The following is a 20,938-nucleotide window of genomic DNA, read 5'->3' as shown; positions in this document are numbered from 1 at the left end:
ATACTACCAAAAGAACCTCCTCCACCCTGCTGACCCCTGTCCTTGGCTCAGTTGACCCATATCCTCGGCTCTGCTGACTCCTGTCTATCACCCTGCTGACCCTTCTACACTTTCCTGATGATCCATGATCTTCACCCTAACTCCTGCCCTACACCCTGCTAACTCATGAACACTGCCCTGCTGACCCCAGTCTTCCACTCTGCTGACCTCTGTCCTACTGACCCCTATCCTCTGCCCTACTGACCCCCTGTACACTGCCCTGCCAATTTCTTCCTTTTTGACCTCTCATCCTCTGCCTTGCAGACTATCTGTACACTGTCCTGCTGACCCTTTGTGCATTGCACTACTGACCCCCTGTACAACACCCTACCAAATTCTATACACTCCCCTGCTTATCTATGTATACTCCCTTGCTGACCTCCCATTCTTTGCACTGCTGACCCCCTGTACACTGCCTTGCTGACGCCCTGTACATTGCCCTGTTGACCTCATGTACACTGCCCTGCTGCCCCCTGTCCTCCACCCTGCTGACCCTGTACACTGCCCTGCAAACTAATAGCCTCTGTGCACTGCCATACAAACTCTTAGCCTTATCCTCTGCCCTGCTGACCCCCTGTACACTCCTCTGCTGACCTTCCATCCTTTGCCCTGCTGACCCTCCGTACACTGCCCTGCTGACCCCCCTGTACATTGCCCTGTTGACCTCATGTACACTACCCTTCTGCCCCCTGTCCTCCAACCTGCTGACCCTGTACACTGCCCTGCAAACTAATATCCTCTGTGTACTGCCATACAAACTTCTAGCCTTATCCTCTACCCTGCTGACCCCCTGTACATTGCCTTGCTGACCTCCTATCCTCTGCTCTCTGACATTTTTTAATGCACCCCCACATCAGACAGGCTAGATCCGTCCCAGTGGCCTGAGCTTGTCCAGTATGCAGTTGAGCTACTCCGGAGCCAGAGTCCTCTCTGAACATACATTTAGTGCTGTGGGGGGGCTTTGTGACAAAGAAAAGAGTCCGGCAGTCAGGAATACTATCATTTATAATTCACTTTTCAGCCTGATGTAGAGATGTCATAGGACACAAGTCATTTAAGCTTTTTTTAAAAGCTTGAGTCAATTATGGGTTTATAATTAAAGCAGAGTTCCACCTGAAAAAAAAAAATAAAAGTCAGAAGCTACAAAAACTGTAGCTGATGACTCTTAAAATACAGCCACTTACCTGTCCCTTGGTCCAGCGACGTCCTCACCACTGCTGGTTTCACCGACCGTCTTCTCTCCCCGGTGGCGGCATCTTCAGTGTAGGCACCTGGCTGTGACTGCTTGCAACTTCACAGCCGGGTGCCTACTGCGCATGTGCGAGAAGTGCTGCACTTTTGAATGGCCCCGTAGTCTTCTGGGACCTGTCACGTGTCCCAGAAGACTATGAGGAGGAAGGGGAGGAGGAGGAGGAGGACACCTGTCAAATTCAGGTACCCCCCACTCCCCAAAGGTGCCAATTCTTAGTGGGGAGTGGGGGACAAAAGGCTTAAAGTGGAACTTCTCCCTTTTGGGTGGAGCTCCGCTTTAAGCTGTAGCATTTGATCTGACTTAAATGGAATAGAAATCCCTAAATAATGAACTGTTAGGGTTGTGTGTTCAGAGAGGCTCTTTATGTTGTAGGGAGAGGATTTGTGATTTAGTGTCATTTGATTTATAGATGCAAACCACAAAAAACACGGAGAATACCTTGGACAAATAAATATTGCCCAAAATGTTGTCCCCAAATGGATCTCAAACTTGCAGAATTCACCTTGAACCCATGGTAGAGGCAAACCTTGTTCCTACTTGACCTATATTACACTTAGTTTGTAAAGCCTCATGAGATATGATGGACATTTACAAAATAATAATAATAATAATATCTGATTTCAGGTTCCGGTATCTCGATGCTCAGATCCCTGTTTACCCGGCAGCAGAAAAATGTTTGGATCTTCAATTCTTATATGCTGCTATGAGTGTGCCCCGTGTCCGGAAGGAGAAATATCCAACATTTCCGGTAGAGTTTCTATTAGTATATTATTGTTGGACTGGGCAGAGGTTACTGCTGTAGTTAAAGTGTATATCAGGAAATATATATATAGTACAGGGGTGGGCAATTGTGGCCCTCCAGCTGTTTGTGAACTACAAGTCCCTTATGCCTCTGCCTTTGGGAGTCATGCTTGTAACTGTCAGTTTTGCAATGCCTCATGGGACTTGTAGTTCTACAACAGCTGGAGGGCCACAGTTGCCCACCCCTGATATAGTACATCTCTGCAATGTGTGCGCATTTCCCCTTATTTTATCCCTTTAACCGCTTCCCCACCACCCTATAGCAGATATACTGCTACAGGGCGGCAGGGGTGTGCAAAATCACGTACAGTGAAGGAAATGCATATTTGCTCCCCTGCTGATTTTGAATGTTTGTTCACTCGCAAAGAAATTATCGGTCTATAAATGTTTATATCTAACAGCATAGCAACACAAAATTCAGCAGAAATGCATCTAACAAATGATGACTGATCTGCATGTTCATGAGGGAAATAAGTATTTGATCCCCTTCACAAAACATGACTTAGTACTTGGTGGCCAATCCCTTGTTGGCAATCACAGAGGTCAGACGTTTCCTGGAGTTGGCCCCCAGGTTCGCACACATCTCAGGAGGGAGTTTGGCCCACTCCTCTTGGCAGATCCTCTCCAAGTCATTAAGGTTTGGTGGCTGACGTTTGGCAACTCGAACTTTCAGCTCCCTCCACAGACTTTCAATCGGATGAAGGTCTGGAGACTGGCTAGGCTACTCCAGGACCGCAATGTGCTTCTTCTTGAACAGCTCCTTTGTTGCCTTGGCCGTGTGTTTTGGGTCATTGTCATGCTGGAACACCCATCCACCACCCATTTTCAATGCCATGGCTGAGGGAAGAAGGTTCTCACCCAAGATTTGATGGTACATTGCCCCGTCCATCGTCCCTTTGATGTGGTGCAGTTGTCCTGTCCCCTAAGCAGAAAAACACTCCCAAAGCAGAATGTTTTCACCACCATGTTTCACAGCTGGGATGGTGTTCTTGGGGTCATAGGCAGCATTCCTCCTCCTTCAAACACGGCGAGTTGAGTTGATGCCAAAGAGCTGGATTTTGGTCTCATCTGACCACAACACTTCCCACCAGTCCTCCTCTGCATCATTCAGATGTTCAGTGGCAGACTTCAGACGGGCCTGGACATGTGCTTTCTTGAGCAGAGGGACCTTGCGGGCACTGTAGGATTTCAGTCCTTGTCGGCGTAGTGTGTTACCAATTGTTTTCTTGGTGACTGTGGTCCCAGCTGCCTGGAGATCATTGACAAGATCCTCACGTGTAGTTCTGGGATGATTCCTCACTGTTCTCATGATCATTGACACTCCACGAGGTGAGATCTTGCATGGTGCACCAGACATAGGGAGACTGACACTTGTTTTGTGTTTCTTTCATTTGTGAATGATTGCACCAACTGTTGTCACCTTCTCACCAAGCTGCTTGGCCATAGTTTGGTAGCCCAGTCCAGCCTTGTGTAGGTCTACAATCTTGTCCCTGATATCCTTGGACAGCTCTTTGGTCTTTGCCATGGTGGAGAGTTTGGAATCTGATGGTTTGATGGCTCCTGTGGACAGGTGTCTTTTATACAGGTAACACAATGAGATTAGCAGCACTCCCTTTAAGAGACTGCTTCTAATCTCAGCTTGTTACCTGTATGAAAGACACCTGTTACCCAGAAATCCTGCTGAATGATAGGGGATCAAATCCTTCTTTCCCTCATGAACATGTAGATCAGTCATCATTTGTTAGACGCATTTCTGCTGAATTTGTTGTTGTATTCTGTCTCTCGATCATTTCTGTGTGAGGGGCGAACATTCAACATCACTCCAGTCACACTGCTGAAAACCATGAGTGCACATGAGCTGCCATCCCACTGGGTTCTGTTGTGAGCTGTTTCTGCATACTTCAATACAAATTCTTTTTTGCACCTCACTGTGTGAATTATTGCCACCGCACCACGCTGCACCCCACCTACATACTCAGCTTCCCAGTGAATGTGCAGGGGGACGTGTCAGGACAAGTCTGATTATTAAAGAAGAGCACACAAAGTTACCAGCACAGCCAGGAAACTGACCACGCTGTGCTCTCATGCCTAGTATAGTCAGTTTTTATTAGAAAAGCAGAGGCACTGGCAGGAACACCGGGGATTTCACATAAAGAAAGCAAAACAAAGAGAACAGGATATTTTTCATGTAAGTACATGGTACAGCAGCCACATATCAGGAATAGGAAATGTTGGGTTTACATATTCTTTAAGTGAGTACTGGTGTCCATATACTCTTTCCAAGAGGATGCTAACTATATACTAGTGAAGGCACCGCACATCTGACATGTGTGACAAACATGGAAAATGGCCACAGCCTCGGCTCCCATGCCCCCGATGTGTTTTGCCCCACCCCTGGGGTTTTGTCATACTATGCCCAGGGGTGGGGCAAATTGCACCAGAGTCCTTGGCTCAGGGGTAGCTGAGGCTGCTTTCCATCATTATCACACATGTCAGATGTACGACGCCTTCACTGCTGCATAGGAGGGCTAATTAGACCAAGGTGCCAAGATGACACAGGAAATGTGCACAGGACAGCTCTGAATTTCTGACATGATCAGCAGGTAATTTTCAATTATATTTTTATATTTTATTTTCCTCTCCCCCAATGCACTAATAGAAATCCCATTGCTAGCTGTGAGACAACACAAGACAATTTCCTCAGAAGCTCTGACCCCGATGCTCATTGTGTTTGTATTGTTCTTCCTGCAGACAGTGAAGATTGCATTAAATGTCCTGATGAAGAATGGCCAAATGAAGAGAAGGATCGGTGTGTTCCAAGAGTGGTGGAATTTCTCTCCTACACTGATGACACCATTGTTGCAGTATTTTCAGCTGTCTCCATCCTCTGTTGCCTTCTGACTGGTTTAATATTGGGGCTATTTATACATTACCAGGACACCCCCATTGTTAAAGCCAATAACCGGAACCTGAGCTATCTTCTCCTGGTCTCCATCATGCTGAGCTTCCTCTGTGTATTCTTGTTCCTCGGCCATCCAGTAGATGTAACCTGCATGCTGCGTGTCACCTCTTTTGGTGTCATCTTCTCAGTTGCCATCTCTTCTCTACTTGCCAAAAGTATCATGGTGTGTATTGCTTTTAAAGCCACCAAACCTGGGAGTCCCTGGAGGAAATGGATGGGAGCCAAACTGTCCAATTGTATCATCTGTGTCTTCTCACTGGTCCAAGTCATAATCTGTGTCACTTGGTTGTCTATTTCTCCCCCCTTCCAGGATCAGGACATTCACTCTTATCAGGGGAAGATCATCATTCAGTGTAATGAGGGTTCAGTTATTGGCTTCTACTCTGTCCTGGGATATATGGGGCTTCTGGCAGCTGTGAGCTTCATTATAGCTTTTATAGCCAGGACATTACCGGACAGTTTTAATGAGGCCAAGTACATCACCTTCAGCATGCTGGTGTTCTGCAGTGTCTGGATTGCCATGATCCCGGCCTATCTGAGCACCAGAGGGAAATACATGGTGGCTGTGGAGGTCTTTGCTATAATGGCATCAAGTTCTGGACTTCTTGGCTGTATATTCTTCCCCAAAAGTTATATAATTCTGTTCAGACCTGACCTGAATACAAAAACAGTTATTCACTAATATGTGAGGAGCAACACTGGGTTACCTGTAGTTATAGAATTATCTCTATTATTGGTAATTTTAGTATTTTCCTAGTGTATCAAGAATGAACATTGTTAGATATAAACATTTAATACTCACTTTTTCAGTGGATGGTGAGTCTAAGTTTTGCTCTGGACACCTCTGGTATCAGATACTTTGGGTTTGTTGGAATCCTAGTTCCCTGCTGGGTGTAGTGGTTCCTTCTACCAGCCGTTGCATCACAACAGAACAATGTAGTCACTTAGTGAGGAGGAACCACAGTGACCAGAGGGGGGAAAGTATCCAAAACTTCCTAAATTGTCAGATACCAGAGTCGCCCATCACTCTTCCATAGAGGGAAGATTTCACTCACCACCTTCCAGAGAGATCAATCTAAAACATGTTCTTTTATAGGCTGATTGTAATGTCATTTTTTAGCGTCAGGGTCACTTTCATTATATTGTATGTAGATGATTCTGTCTATATTAATAAGTACATTTTGCTGGTGTATTCTAACATAATTTTTATGTTAGTTAAATTTGATAAGATCACGTTCTCAGCAAGTTCACAAGTGATAAGTTGACTTCATTTTAAAGGATATTTTCTCTTTAGGATCTAATAAAAAATCTTTCTCTTGGCATACATTTATTGTAATCTGCTGCCACAAGGGAGTATTGGGCTTCCCCATACAATGTTGTAGAGACAACACTCCTACCCCAGACCTCGCCAGATCCTGATATGGAAACTTCTAAAGCAGAAAACAGGTTCCAGTACTCATTGATCAGTCATAGGTTATATTCTGAAGAAGACATTAAACATTAGAGTTATGTGAGCTTAGTGTTCTTTGAATTGGATGTTCTTACTCATAAGGGCCGCATAAGAGAGATGTCTGCAAGCTCCAAGATCTCCAGGTCAGATGTGTCAAAGAAAAAGCTAAAGAGATTAAGAAGTAACAATCCCCCCAATCTCTTCCATAAGTATTCAAATCATACACATTAAAAACAGTGCTGCATAAAAAAAAAAAATTATATATATATATATATTACACTATATTTCAAAACGTATTGGCCCCGCCCTTGAAATCATGTGATTCAGGTGTTCCAATCCCCTCCCCGGCCACAGGTGTATAAAATCGAGCCCCTAGACATGCAGACGACTTCTACAAACATTGGTGAAAGAATGGGTCGCTCTCAGGAGCTCAGTGACTCCAAGCGTGGTCCCGTGATAGGTGGCCACCTGTGCAATAAGTCCATCCGTGACATTTCCTGGCTACTAAATATTTCACACTCAACTGTTAGTGGGATTTTTACAAAGTGGAAGCAAGTGGGAATAACAGCAACTCAGCCACCAAGTGGTAGGCCATGCAGCGGCGTATTTACCTTGAGGCAAACAAAGGCATTTTCCTAGGGCAGCAACTTTCAGGGGGGCAGCACTGCAACCCCCCCCCCCCCCCAAGAAGGGACACAAGTGGTAGGGATGGGGACCTGGTCTGCTCCGCCATGAGATCCGAGGAGGCTGCACTCTGCTGGAGGGTGTGGGGATGGCTGGCTGCTTGTTTCTTTCCAGAGGTTAAGGTCAATGCATGGATCAGGTGGTCACAAAGGGGGTGGGGGATGTGTGTTGGTCAATGGGGGCATCGAGAGGATGGTGTGGGTTGTGGTGGCGGCGGGTGGTGGTGGGGCTTTGCCTGATTTTAATGTTGCCTAGGGCAGCACATAAACTAAATACACCACTGAGGCCACATAAAATGACAGAGCGGGGTCAGCGCATGCTGAAGCGCACAGTGCGCAGAAGTCGCCAACTGTCTGCAGAGTCAATAGCTAAAGACCTCCAAACTTGGTGTGGCCTTCAGATGAGCACAACAACAGTGCGTAGAGAGCTTCATGGAATGGGTTTCCATGGCTGAGCAGCTGCATCCAAGCCTTACATCACCAAGTGCAATGCAAAGCGTCAGATGCTGTGGTGTAAAGCACGCCGCCACTGAACTCTAGAGCAGAGGAGACGTGTTCTCTGGAGTGACCATTCACTTTTCTCTATCTGGCAATCCGATGGACGTGTCTGGGTTTGGCAGTTGCCAGGAGAACGGTATTTGCCTGACTGCATTGTGCCAAGTGTAGAGTTTGGTGGAGGGGGATTATGGCGTGGGGTTGTTTTTCAGGGGTTGGGCTTGGCCCCCTAGTTCCAGTGAAGGGAACTCTTAAGGCATCAGCATACAAAGACATTTTGGACAATTTCATGCCCCCAACTTTGTTGGAAGAGTTTGGGGATAGCCCCTTCCTGTTCCAACATGACTGCGCACCAGTGCACAAAACAAGGTCCATAAAGACATGGAGGAACCAGTTTGGGGTGGAGGAACTTGACTGTCCTGCACAGAGTCCTGACCTCAACCCCATAGAACACCTTTGGGATGAATTAGAGCAGAGACTGCGAGCCAGGCCTCCTCCCCCGACATCAGTACCTGACCTCACAAATGTGCTTCTGGAAGAATGGTCCAACCTTCCCATAGACACCCTCCTAAACCTTGTGGACGGCCTTCCCAGAAGAGCAGAAGCTGGTATAGGTGCAAATGGTGGGGCCAACTCAATAATGAACCCTACGAACTAAGACTGGGATGCCAATAAAGTTCATGTTCATGTTTAAGACGTCCCAATACTTTTGGCAATATAGTGTATATATATACACTGCTCAAAAAAATTCAAGGAACACTTTGAAAACATCAGATCTCAATGGGGAAAAATGTGATGCTGAATCTCTATACTGACATGGATGGGTAATGTGTTAGGGATGTAAGGACGCCCCATTGTTTGATGGAAATTAAAATGATCGACCTACAGAGGACTGAATTCAAAGACACCCCGAAAATCAAAGTGAAGAAATGATGCAGCAGGTGAGTCCATTTTGCTGAAATGTCATTGCAGCAACTCAGAATGGTCCTCAGTAGTTTGTATGGCCCCCACGTGCTTGTATGCATGCCTGACAACGTCGGGGGGGAGGGTACTAATGAGACCACGGACAGTGTCCTGGGGTATATCCTCCCAGATCTGACCCAGGGCATCACTGAGCTCCTGGACAGTCTGAGGTGCAACTTTGTGGCATCGGCTGGACCGAAACATGACATCCCAGAGGTGTTCTATTTAATTTAGGTCACGTAAGCGTGGGGGCCATTCAGTGTTATCAATTCCTTCATCCTCCAGGAACTGCCTGCATACTCCCCCCACATGAGGCCGGGTATTGTCGTGCACAAAGAGAAACCCAGGAGCAGCTGCACCAGCGTAGGGTCTGACAATGGGTCCAAGGATGTCATCCTGATACCTAATGGCAGTCAGGGCGCCATTGTCTAGTCTGTAGAGGTATTTGCGTCCCTCCATGGATATGCCTGCTGGAGGTCATTTTGTAGGGCTCTGGCAGGGCTCGTCCTGTTCCTCCTTGCACAAAGGAGCAGATACCAGTCCTGCTGATGGGTTAAGGACCTTCTATGGCCCTGTCCAGCTCTCCTAGAGTAACTGCCTGTCTCCTGGAATCTCCTCCATGCTCCTTAGACTGTGCTGGTAGACATAGCAAACCTTCTGGCAATGGCACGTATTGATGTGCCATCCTGGAGGAATTGGACTGCCTGTGCAACCTCTGTAGGGTCCAGGTATGGCCTCATGCTACCAGTAGTGACACTGACCCTAGCCAAATGAAAAACTAGTGAAAAACAGTCAGAAAAGATGAGTAGGGAAAATATGTCAGTGGCCTCCACCTGTAAAACCATTCCTGTTTTGGGGGTTGTCTCATTGTTGCGCATCTAGTGCACCTGTTGTTAATTTCATGAACACCAAAGCAGCTGAAACTGATTAACAGCCCCCTCTGCTACCTAACTGACCAGATCAATATCCCAGGAGTTTTATTGACTTGATGCTAGACTCTGACTAAAAAGTGGTCCTTTATATTTTTTGAGCAGTGTATAAGCTGGAGGACTCACATGAGTGCTCTGAGTGTCTGGGAGGTCTAATGGGTCCCCCCTCCATTCTGCAGCAAGTGAGGAGACCGACTGCATGGTTGGGCAGTGGATCCAGGCTCCATCTTGGATGTCCCAGCCTGAGTCATGTCCCCCTGCTGGTGGCAAGTGCGTGTCAGCCGCTCCATCTTCCCAGGTCCTGATCACTTGCAGAGCTCCCTCCAGATCATGTGCCCCGCAAAATAGCAACGGACAAGGGCTGTGGGTGCTGTGGCTGAGTAGCGTCAGCTGGCCTGGGACAGAGCTCTCGGATTAAGAGGCTTGATGTGATAGACCAACACAAAGTGGCACATAATTGTGAAGTGGAAGGAAAATGAGAAATGGTTTTCAACATTTTGTACAGATAAATCTGTGAAATTTGTGGTGGCATTTTGTATTCAGCCCCCCGGAGTCAATACTTTGTAGGACCCCATGTTGCTGCAATTCCAGCTGCAAATCTTTTTGGGGACGTCTCTACCAGCTTTGCACATCTAGAGAGGGACATTTCTGCCCATTCTTCTTTGCAAAATAGCTCAGCTGTCAGATTGCATGCCACAGATTCTCCATTGGATTTGGGTCTGGACTGTGGCTCGGCCATTCAGACACATGAATATGCTTTGATCTAAACCATTCCATTGTAGGTCTGGCTGGATGTTTCGGGTTGTTGTCCTGCTGGAAGGGAAACCTCCACCCCAGTCTCAAGTCTTTTGCAGACTCTAACAGTTTTTCTTCTAAGATTGCACTGTATTTGGTTCCATCCATCTTCCCATCAACTCTGACCAGCTTTCCTGTTCCTGCTGAAGAAAAGCATCCCCACCACATGATGCTGCCACCACCATGTTTCACGGTGGGGATGATGTGTTCAGGGTGATGTGCAATGTTAGATTCCCTCCACACATAGCGTTTTGCTTTTAGGAAAAAAGTTAAATTTTGGTCTCATCTGACCAGAGCCCCTTCTTCCACATGTTTTCTGTGTCCCCCCACATGGCTTCTCACAAACTGCAAATGGGACTTCTTATGGCTTTCTTTCAACAATGGCCTTCTTCTTGCCACTCTTCCATAAAGTCCAGATTTGAGGAGTGCACGACTAATAGTTGTCCTGTGGACAGATTCTCCCACCTGCAGCTCCTTGAGAGTCACCATGGGCCTCTTGGCTGCTTCTCTGATGAATGCTCTCCTTGCCCGGCCTGTCCGTCTAGGTGGACGGCCATGTCTTGGTAGGTTTGCAGTTGTGTCATGCTCTTTCCATTTTTGGATGATGGATTGAACAGTGCTCCGTGAGATGGTCAAAGCTTGGGAGATTTTTTTTATAACCTAATCGTGCTTTAAACTTCTCCACAACATTATCCCTGACCTGTCTGGTGTTTTCCTTGGGGGGTGAAAATCTGTGGCGGGAGCTGAAAGTTTGAGTTGCCAAACGTCAGCCACCAAACTGTCAGGAATGGACTTGCCAATAATGGTGGGACTCACCTGCCTTGTGGGCTGCAGTACCAGGGCTGGCCAGCGGGTGCTCTCAGCAATCAGAGACTCACCCCTGCAATCAGCCAAAACACCTGAAGCTGATTGCAGGGGTTGTATTTAAGGAATGGCCAGACTCACAGTCAGGGCCTTGGTGTGTGTTTTTCCATGGGCCCCTGTACCTTGTATCCTGTATTCCTGTTCCTGTCTGACTTGTTGCCGACCCTGCCTGATCCTGACCTCTGCTGACTTCTCCTGCTTGATCCCTGGCTTGTGACCCTGACCATCCTCTGCCCGACCCTCTGTACCGCGCTGCCCGTGAGTTACTGAACCCAGCTTGTGACCCCGACCTCTCTCCCACCTGTTCCTGATATTCCATTTGCCCGTTTGCTACTGACCCGACCTGCCTGACTACTCTTTGTATTGTATGTATTGTTATCGGTGGGTGGTTTGGTTTGTTTGCACTGTGTTTATGTTTAGTTTTGCACTGCGTTTTGTATTGTTAGTCTTAATAAATTATATTGTTTATACCATATCTGAAGCCTGCATTTCCCTGTGTCAGTCCACACACCTCTGGTCATACCCTGGAGCCCTGACATTACACCAAGGCCAATCCTGACCAGAAGTGGCTGCACAGGGAAGCCATCTTGGCTTATTGTTGCTGGGTAGGATGGATCTTGATGAGGTGGTGTATTTATCTTTGCTAGTGTTTGATGACAAAGACTATGCTTATCAGACTCTTAAGGAGTATCCCCGGGATCAACTGCTAGAGTGTATAAGGATTGCTCATTGCCTAGTAGATCAGGGCACAGAGTTTTCTGAGGTGCAGCCATTGATCCAGGTTTGTGCTGAGTTGGCTCGGTCCTGTACCCCTGAAAGCAGGAATTACTTTTTTCCCTCATTTAGTGTGGATCAAGTGGAATCGCTAGTATGGTTGTTGGAGGATGATCCAGATTGCTTTCATGAGCATTATGCAGCTTGTCCATCACATGTGCTTATGGATTGCATAAACGCAGTGCAGTCTTTGGTCAGACAGGCTATGTGTAAGCTGAGTTTTGTTCAACCAGTACTGCAGACATGGACAGATTTGTTGCACCCAGCCTCAGTCAGCTTGCAACATCATTCCTCTGCCCAAGGCACTCTTCCTGCATCCCCGACAGCACCCCCAGTGACGGCCCAGTATACTCTGCTAACTACCACATACCAGTCCCCTGCTCCTACTCGCTGCACCTATCCTTTCTTTAACCCTGTAAAGAAGTCCTCTGTAGCAACTGCTCCCTCCTCTGTTCCATCCTCCAGCTCTTCTCTGTATTTAGCTGCTCCATTCATTTACAGACCTGCGTTTACTTGCAGTGCTCCAGTAACTAAAACCAGAAAAAAGCGAAAATTCTTTCCAATCAGTACCATCCTGCCAGTATCCAAACCGGTCAGCCTGCCGTCTGAGAACCCGACTTCCGTGGTTCAGCCTGGTGCCTCGGCACCCGCAATTCAGCCTGATGTCTCTACCCAGCCTGATGTCTGTACCCAGCCTGATGTTTGTACCCAGCCTGATGAACTGATCCAGCCTAATGATCCTATCATGCCAGGTGACTCGGTGCCCGCTGTTGAGCCAGATGACCTGATGCCTGGTGACCCGATGCCCTCTGTCAAACCAGATGACCCGGTACCCGCTGTCGAGCCAGATGACCTGATGCCTGATGACCCGATGCACGCTGTCTTGCCAGATGACTCAGAGCCCGCTGTCTTGCTTGATGACCTGATGCCCGCTGTCTTGCAAGATGACTCGGTGCCTGCTGTCTTGCCAGATGACTCGGAGCCCGCTGTCTTGCTTGATGACCCAATGCCCGCTGTCTTGCCAGATGACTCGGTGCCCGCTGTCTTGCTTGATGACCCGATGCCCGCTGTCTTGCCAGATGACTCGGTGCCCGCTGTCGAGCCAGATGACCTGATGCCTGGTGACCCGATGCCCGCTGTCGTGCCTGATGACTCGGTGCCCACTGTCTTGCCAGATGACTCGGTGCCTGCTGTCAAGCCAGATGACCTGATGCCTGGTGACCCGATGCCCGCTGTCGAGCCAGACAATCCAATGCCTGATGACCCAGTTCCCACTGTCATGCCTGGTGACCCGATGCCCGCTGTCGTGCCTGATGACCCGATGCCCGCTGTCGAGCCAGATGACCCGATGCCTGATAACCCAGTGCCCGCTGTCGTGCCAGTTGACTCGGAGCCCGCTGTCATGTCGGTTGACTCAGAGCTCGCTGTCGTGCCTGGTGACTCGGGGCCCACTGTCTTGCCAGATGACTCGGAGCCCACTGTCTTGCCAGATGACTCGGGGCCTGCGGTCTTGCCAGATGACTCGGGGCCCGCGGTCTTGCCAGATGACTTGGTGCCCACGGTCTTGCCAGATGACTCGGTGCCCGCGGTCTTGCCAGATGACTCGGTGCCCGCGGTCTTGCCAGTTGACTTGGTGCCCGCGGTCTTGCCAGATGACTCGGTGCCCGCTGTCTTGCCAGATGACCCGGTGCCTGCCGCTCCGCCTGGGGGCCCAGTGCCTGCCGCTCCGCTTGGGGGCCTGGTGCCTGCCACCCCGCCTGGTGGCCCGGTGCCTGCCACCCCGCCTGGGGGCCCGGTGCCTGCTGCTCCGCCTGGGGGCCCGGTGCCTGCTGCTCCGCCTGATGGCCCGGTGCCTGCCTCTCCTCCTGGTGGCCCGGTGCCTGCCACTCCGCCTGGTGGCCCGGTGCCTGCCGCTCCGCCTGATGGCCTGGTGCCTGCCGCTCCGCCTGGTGGCCCGGTGCCTGCTGCTCCGACTGGTGGCCCGGTGTTCAGTCCGATGTGCCTCTGTCCAGTGCCCAGCCCGATGTGCCTCTGTCCGGTGCCCAGCCCGATGTGCCTCTGTCCGGTGCCCAGCCCGATGTGCCTCTGTCCGGTGCCCAGCCCGATGTGCCAGTCTTTGATATCCCGCCAGTTACTGGACCCAGGCGGTGGAACATTTTGCCCAGCTAGGACTGTTTGGAGCATCCTGAGGCCGCTCCTTGAGGGGGGGGGGGTACTGTCAGGAATGGACTTGCCAATAATAGTGGGACTCACCTGCCTTGTGGGCTGCAGTACCAGGGCTGGCCAGCGGGTGCTCTCAGCAATCAGAGACTCACCCCTGCAATCAGCCAAACACCTGAAGCTGATTGCAGGGGTTGTATTTAAGGAATGGCCAGACTCACAGTCAGGGCCTTGGTGTGTTTTTCCATGGGCCCCTGTACCTTGTATCCTGTATTCCTGTTCCTGTCTGACTTGTTGCCGACCCTGCCTGATCCTGACCTCTGCTGACTTCTCCTGCTTGATCCCTGGTTTGTGACCCCGACCATTCTCTGCCCGACCCTCTGTACCGCGCTGCCCGTGAGTTACTGAACCCAGCTTGTGACCCCGACCTCTCTCCCACCTGTTCCTGGTACTCCGTTTGCCCGTTTGCTACTGACCCGGCCTGCCTGACTACTCTTTGTATTGTATGTATTGTTATCGGTGGGTGGTTTGGTTTGTTTGCACTGTGTTTATGTTTAGTTTTGCACTGCGTTTTGTATTGTTAGTCTTAATAAATTATATTGTTTATACCATATCTGAAGCCTGCGTTTCCCTGTGTCAGTCCACACACCTCTGGTCATACCTGGAGCCCTGACACAAACCTTAATGACTTGGAGAGGATCTGCCAAGAGGAGTGGGCCAAAATCCCTCCTGAGATGTGTGCAAACCTGGGGGCCAACTCCAGGAAACGTCTGACCTCTGTGATTGCCAACAAGGGATTTGCCACCAAGTACTAAGTCATGTTTTGTGAAGGGGATCAAATACTTATTTCCCTCATGAACATGCAGATCAGTCATCATTTGTTAGACGCATTTCTGCTGAATTTGTTGTTGTATTCTGTCTCTCAGTGTTACAATACACCAAACATTCGATTTTTAGACCGATCATTTCTGTGTGAGGGGCGAACATTCAACATCAACAGGGGAGCAAATATGCATTTCCTTCTCTGTATGTCTTGGCACATCCAGTGATGCAATGGGATGTCTGGAGTGAGAAAAGCTAGGACTCCTGGGGGAATCTTCAGTGGGGCTCCCTGTAGGGGAGAACAATTGATGGCAAGTAATACTTCCCATGAGGAGGCTGAGGCTAACATATGAGGAGGGAGAGCTGATAGTATTGGGGCTCCTAGCATTGTTCCCCAACAGAGGATTCTATGTGCCCCCACCAGGGCTTCTTTCCTCAGAGAATAGGTGCAGGAACTCCCCCTTTCTGAGTCCCCATTGTCTCCCCCCCTACCTTCCTCCGAGCACTGTCCCTTGGTTCCTCCCCATACCCACCTCCCAGTACCGCCCCTTTTAGAGAATACAGAACTAAGTATCATTTTGTGGTGCTAAATAATTTGTTAATAACAAGAAAAGCAGTAAAATAGATCCCCTGCAGCCAGTAACAATAGATCCTCTGCAACATTAGACCCCCTACACAACAAAAGATCCCTCACACAACAATAGACTCCTCACACAGCAACAATGGACCGCCCACAACAAAATACCACTCTGGCAACAATAGACCCCCCAACAGCAGCAACATATCTCCCAGCAGACAGCATCAATACACCCTCCAGCAGCAATGACAGATCTCTCAGCAGCCAGCATCAATGCACCCTCCAGCAGCAATCAACCTCAGCAGATCCCCACCAGTAACAATAGACCCTATCACAAAACATCCCCACCAGTGACAATAGATCCCCCAGAAGCCAGCATCAATAGACCCTCCAGCACACACCACACCCCTTGCCATTACATACATTCAGTGCTGGAGGTGCTGAAACTGTGTTCCCCCGCTTTCCCACTGAAAAAAAGCCCTGGACCCCACAGAGTGTTAGGTGAGGGGCGAAACCATTCACACAATTGTGAGAGTATAGTGGTGCCTGCAGACCCTCCTGCAAATCTATGATTTGTGAATTTAGAATGTGAGCATCGAGGTTTCATCCATCATCATCATCATCATTATTATTATTATTATTATTATTATTGTCTTTGAATAATTTCTTCATTTGTAATATTAACAAATACTGTTTACTTATGTAACAGTCATTAATGTGTTACTAAACCCCGAACCCCGCATTCACTATATCTAGTCTCCCCGGTCCCCGCATTCACTATATCTAGTCTCCCCGGACCCCGCATTCACTATATCCGCACCCCCCGGACCACGCATTCACTATATCCGCTCTCCCCGGACCCCGCATTCACTGTATCCGCTCTCCCCAGACCCCGCATTCACTATATCCGCTCTCCCCGGACCCCTCATTCACTATATCCGCTCTCCCCGGGCCCCGCATTCACTATATCCGCTCTCTCTGGATCCTGAATTCACTATATCCGCTCTCCCCGGGCCCCACATTCACTATATCTGCTCTTCTGGACCCCGCATTCACTATATCCGCTCTCCCTGAACCCTACATTCACTATATCCCCTCTCCACGGACCCCGCATTCACTATATCCGCTCTCCACGGACCCTGCATTCACTATATCCGCTCTCCCCGGGCCCGCATTCACTATATCCGCTCTCCCCGGGGCCCGCATTCACTATATCCGCTCTCCTGGGACCCCGCATTCACTATATCCGCTCTCCCCGGACCCCGCATTCACTATATCCGCTCCCCCCGGACCCTGCATTCACTATATCCACTCCCCCCGGACCCTGCATTCATTATATCCGTTCTCCCCGGACCCCGCATTCACTATATCTGCTCTCCCCGGAACCTGCATTCACTATATCCGCTCTCCCCGGACCCCGCATTCACTATATCCACTCTCCCTGGACCCCGCATTCACTATATCCGCTCTCCCCGGACCCCGCATTCACTATATCCGCTCTCCCCGGACCCCGCATTCACTATATCCGCTCTCCCCGGACCCCTCATTCACTATATCCGCTCTCCCCGGGCCCCGCATTCACTATATCCGCTCTCCCCGGACCCCTCATTCACTATATCCGCTCTCCCCGGGCCCCTCATTCACTATATCCGCTCTCCCTGAACCCTACATTCACTATATCCCCTCTCCCCGGACCCCGCGTTCACTATATCCGCTCTCCCCAGACCCCGCATTCACTATATCCGCTCTCCCTGGACCCCTCATTCACTATATCCGCTCTCCCCGGACCCCGCATTCACTATATCCGCTCTCCCTGGACCCCACATTCACTATATCCGCTCTCCCTGGACCCTGCATTCACTATATCCGCTCTCCCCGGGCCCCGCATTCACTATATCTGCTCTTCTGGACCCCTCATTCACTATATCCGCTCTCCCTGAACCCTACATTCACTATATCCACTCTCCCCAGACACCGCATTCACTATATCCAGTCTCTCCTGACCCTCCATTCACTATATCTGCTCTCCCCGGGGCCCGCATTCACTATATCCGCTCTCCCCGGGGCCCGCATTCACTATATCCGCTCTCCTGGGACCCCGCATTCACTATATCCGCTCTCCCCGGACCCCGCATTCACTATATCCGCTCTCCCCGGACCCTGCATTCACTATATCCGCTCTCCCCGGACCCCGCATTCACTATATCCGCTCTCCCCGGACCCTGTATTCATTATATCCGCTCTCCCCGGACCCCGCATTTACTATATCCGCTCTCCCCGGATCCTGCATTCACTATATCCGCTCTCCCCGGGGCCCGCATTCACTATATCCGCTCTCCTGGGACCCCGCATTCACTATATCCGCTCTCCCCGGACCCCACATTCACTATATCCGCTCTCCCCGGACCCTGCATTCACTATATCCGCTCTCCCCGGACCCCGCATTCACTATATCCGCTCTCCCCGGACCCCGCATTCACTATATCCGCTCTCCCCGGACCCCACATTCACTATATCCGCTCTCCCCGGACCCTGCATTCACTATATCCGCTCTCCCCGGACCCTGCATTCACTATATCCGCTCTCCCCGGACCCCGCATTCACTATATCCGCTCTCCCCGGACCCCGTATTCACTATATCCGCTCTCCCTGGACCCTGCATTCACTATATCCACTCTCCCCAGACCCCGCATTCACTATATCCACTCTCCCCAGACACCGCATTCACTATATCCAGTCTCTCCTGACCCTCCATTCACTATATCTGCTCTCCCCGGACCCCACATTCACTATATCCACTCCCCCCGGACCCTGCATTCATTATATCCGTTCTCCCCGGACCCGGCATTCACTATATCTGCTCTCCCCGGAACCTGCATTCACTATATCCGCTCTCCCCGGACCCCGCATTCACTATATCCACTCTCCGCGGACCCCGCATTCACTATATCCGCTCTCCCCGGACCCCGCATTCACTATATCCGCTCTCCCCGGACCCCGCATTCACTATATCCGCTCTCCCCGGACCCCTCATTCACTATATCCGCTCTCCCCGGGCCCCGCATTCACTATATCCGCTCTCCCCGGACCCCTCATTCACTATATCCGCTCTCCCCGGGCCCCTCCTTCACTATATCCGCTCTCCCTGAACCCTACATTCACTATATCCGCTCTCCCTGGACCCTGCATTCACTATATCCGCTCTCCCCGGGCCCCGCATTCACTATATCTGCTCTTCTGGACCCCTCATTCACTATATCCGCTCTCCCTGAACCCTACATTCACTATATCCACTCTCCCCAGACACCGCATTCACTATATCCAGTCTCTCCTGACCCTCCATTCACTATATCTGCTCTCCCCGGGGCCCGCATTCACTATATCCGCTCTCCCCGGGGCCCGCATTCACTATATCCGCTCTCCTGGGACCCCGCATTCACTATATCCGCTCTCCCCGGACCCCGCATTCACTATATCCGCTCTCCCCGGACCCTGCATTCACTATATCCGCTCTCCCCAGACCCCGCATTCACTATATCCGCTCTCCCCGGACCCCGTATTCATTATATCCGCTCTCCCCGGAGCCCCGCATTCACTATATCCGCTCTCCCCGGACCCCGCATTTACTATATCCGCTCTCCCCGGATCCTGCATTCACTATATCCGCTCTCCCCGGGGCCCGCATTCACTATATCCGCTCTCCTGGGACCCCGCATTCACTATATCCGCTCTCCCCGGACCCCGCATTCACTATATCCGCTCTCCCCGGACCCCGCATTCACTATATCCGCTCTCCCCAGACCCCGCATTCACTATATCCGCTCTCCCCGGACCCCGTATTCACTATATCCGCTCTCCCTGGACCCTGCATTCACTATATCCACTCTCCCCGGGCCCCGCATTCACTATATCTGCTCTTCTGGACCCCTCATTCACTATATCCGCTCTCCCTGAACCCTACATTCACTATATCCCCTCTCCCCAGACCCCGCATTCACTATATCCACTCTCCCCAGACACCGCATTCACTATATCCAGTCTCTCCTGACCCTCCATTCACTATATCTGCTCTCCCCGGGGCCCGCATTCACTATATCCGCTCTCCCGGGGGCCCGCATTCACTATATCCACTCTCCCCGGACCCCACATTCACTATATCCGCTCTCCCCGAACCCTGCATTCACTATATCCGCTCTCCCCGGACCCCGCATTCACTATATCCGCTCTCCCCGGACCCCGTATTCACTATATCCGCTCTCCCTGGACCCTGCATTCACTATATCCACTCTCCCCGGGCCCCGCATTCACTATATCCGCTCTCCCTGAACCCTACATTCACTATATCCCCTCTCCCCAGACCCCGCATTCACTATATCCACTCTCCCCAGACACCGCATTCACTATATCCAGTCTCTCCTGACCCTCCATTCACTATATCTGCTCTCCCCGGACCCCACATTCACTATATCCACTCCCCCCGGACCCTGCATTCATTATATCCGTTCTCCCCGGACCCGGCATTCACTATATCTGCTCTCCCCGGAACCTGCATTCACTATATCCGCTCTCCCCGGACCCCGCATTCACTATATCCACTCTCCGCGGACCCCACATTCACTATATCCGCTCTCCCCGGACCCCGCATTCACTATATCCGCTCTCCCCGGACCCCGCATTCACTATATCCGCTCTCCCCGGACCCCTCATTCACTATATCCGCTCTCCCCGGGCCCCGCATTCACTATATCCGCTCTCCCCGGACCCCTCATTCACTATATCCGCTCTCCCCGGGCCCCTCATTCACTATATCCGCTCTCCCTGAACCCTACATTCACTATATCCCCTCTCCCCGGACCCCGCGTTCACTATATCCGCTCTCCCCAGACCCCGCATTCACTATATCCGCTCTCCCTGGACCCCGCATTCACTATATCCGCTCTCCCTGGACCCCACATTCACTATATCCGCTCTCCCTGGACCCTGCATTCACTATATCCGCTCTCCCCGGGCCCCGCATTCACTATATCTGCTCTTCTGGACCCCTCATTCACTATATCCGCTCTCCCTGAACCCTACATTCACTATATCCACTCTCCCCAGACACCGCATTCACTATATCCAGTCTCTCCTGACCCTCCATTCACTATATCTGCTCTCCCCGGGGCCCGCATTCACTATATCCGCTCTCCCCGGGGCCCGCATTCACTATATCCGCTCTCCTGGGACCCCGCATTCACTATATCCGCTCTCCCCGGACCCCGCATTCACTATATCCGCTCTCCCCGGACCCCGCATTCACTATATCCGCTCTCCCCGGACCCCGCATTTACTATATCCGCTCTCCCCGGATCCTGCATTCACTATATCCGCTC

General features: G+C 50.7%; 1 protein-coding gene across 1 annotated transcript; it reads left to right on the top strand.

Moving 5' to 3' along the window:
• Nucleotides 1-1,932: 1,932 nt before the first annotated feature.
• Nucleotides 1,933-6,366, top strand: LOC149445064 (vomeronasal type-2 receptor 26-like). The gene is made up of 2 exons (XM_089654231.1): nucleotides 1,933-2,039; nucleotides 4,844-6,366. The coding sequence occupies exons 1-2, from the start codon at nucleotides 1,964-1,966 to the stop codon at nucleotides 5,734-5,736; spliced, it is 969 nt and encodes a 322-aa protein (XP_089510357.1). The 5' UTR covers nucleotides 1,933-1,963; the 3' UTR covers nucleotides 5,737-6,366.
• Nucleotides 6,367-20,938: the final 14,572 nt, after the last annotated feature.

The sequence above is a fragment of the Staurois parvus genome, unplaced genomic scaffold (assembly GCF_062004578.1).
Source record: "Staurois parvus isolate SC_StPar_1 unplaced genomic scaffold, SC_StPar_1.0 ptg000747l, whole genome shotgun sequence".
In the NCBI taxonomy this organism is placed as follows: domain Eukaryota; kingdom Metazoa; phylum Chordata; class Amphibia; order Anura; family Ranidae; genus Staurois; species Staurois parvus.
Note: the sequence above shows the minus strand (reverse complement) of the source record. Positions and strands in the feature narration are given on the sequence as shown.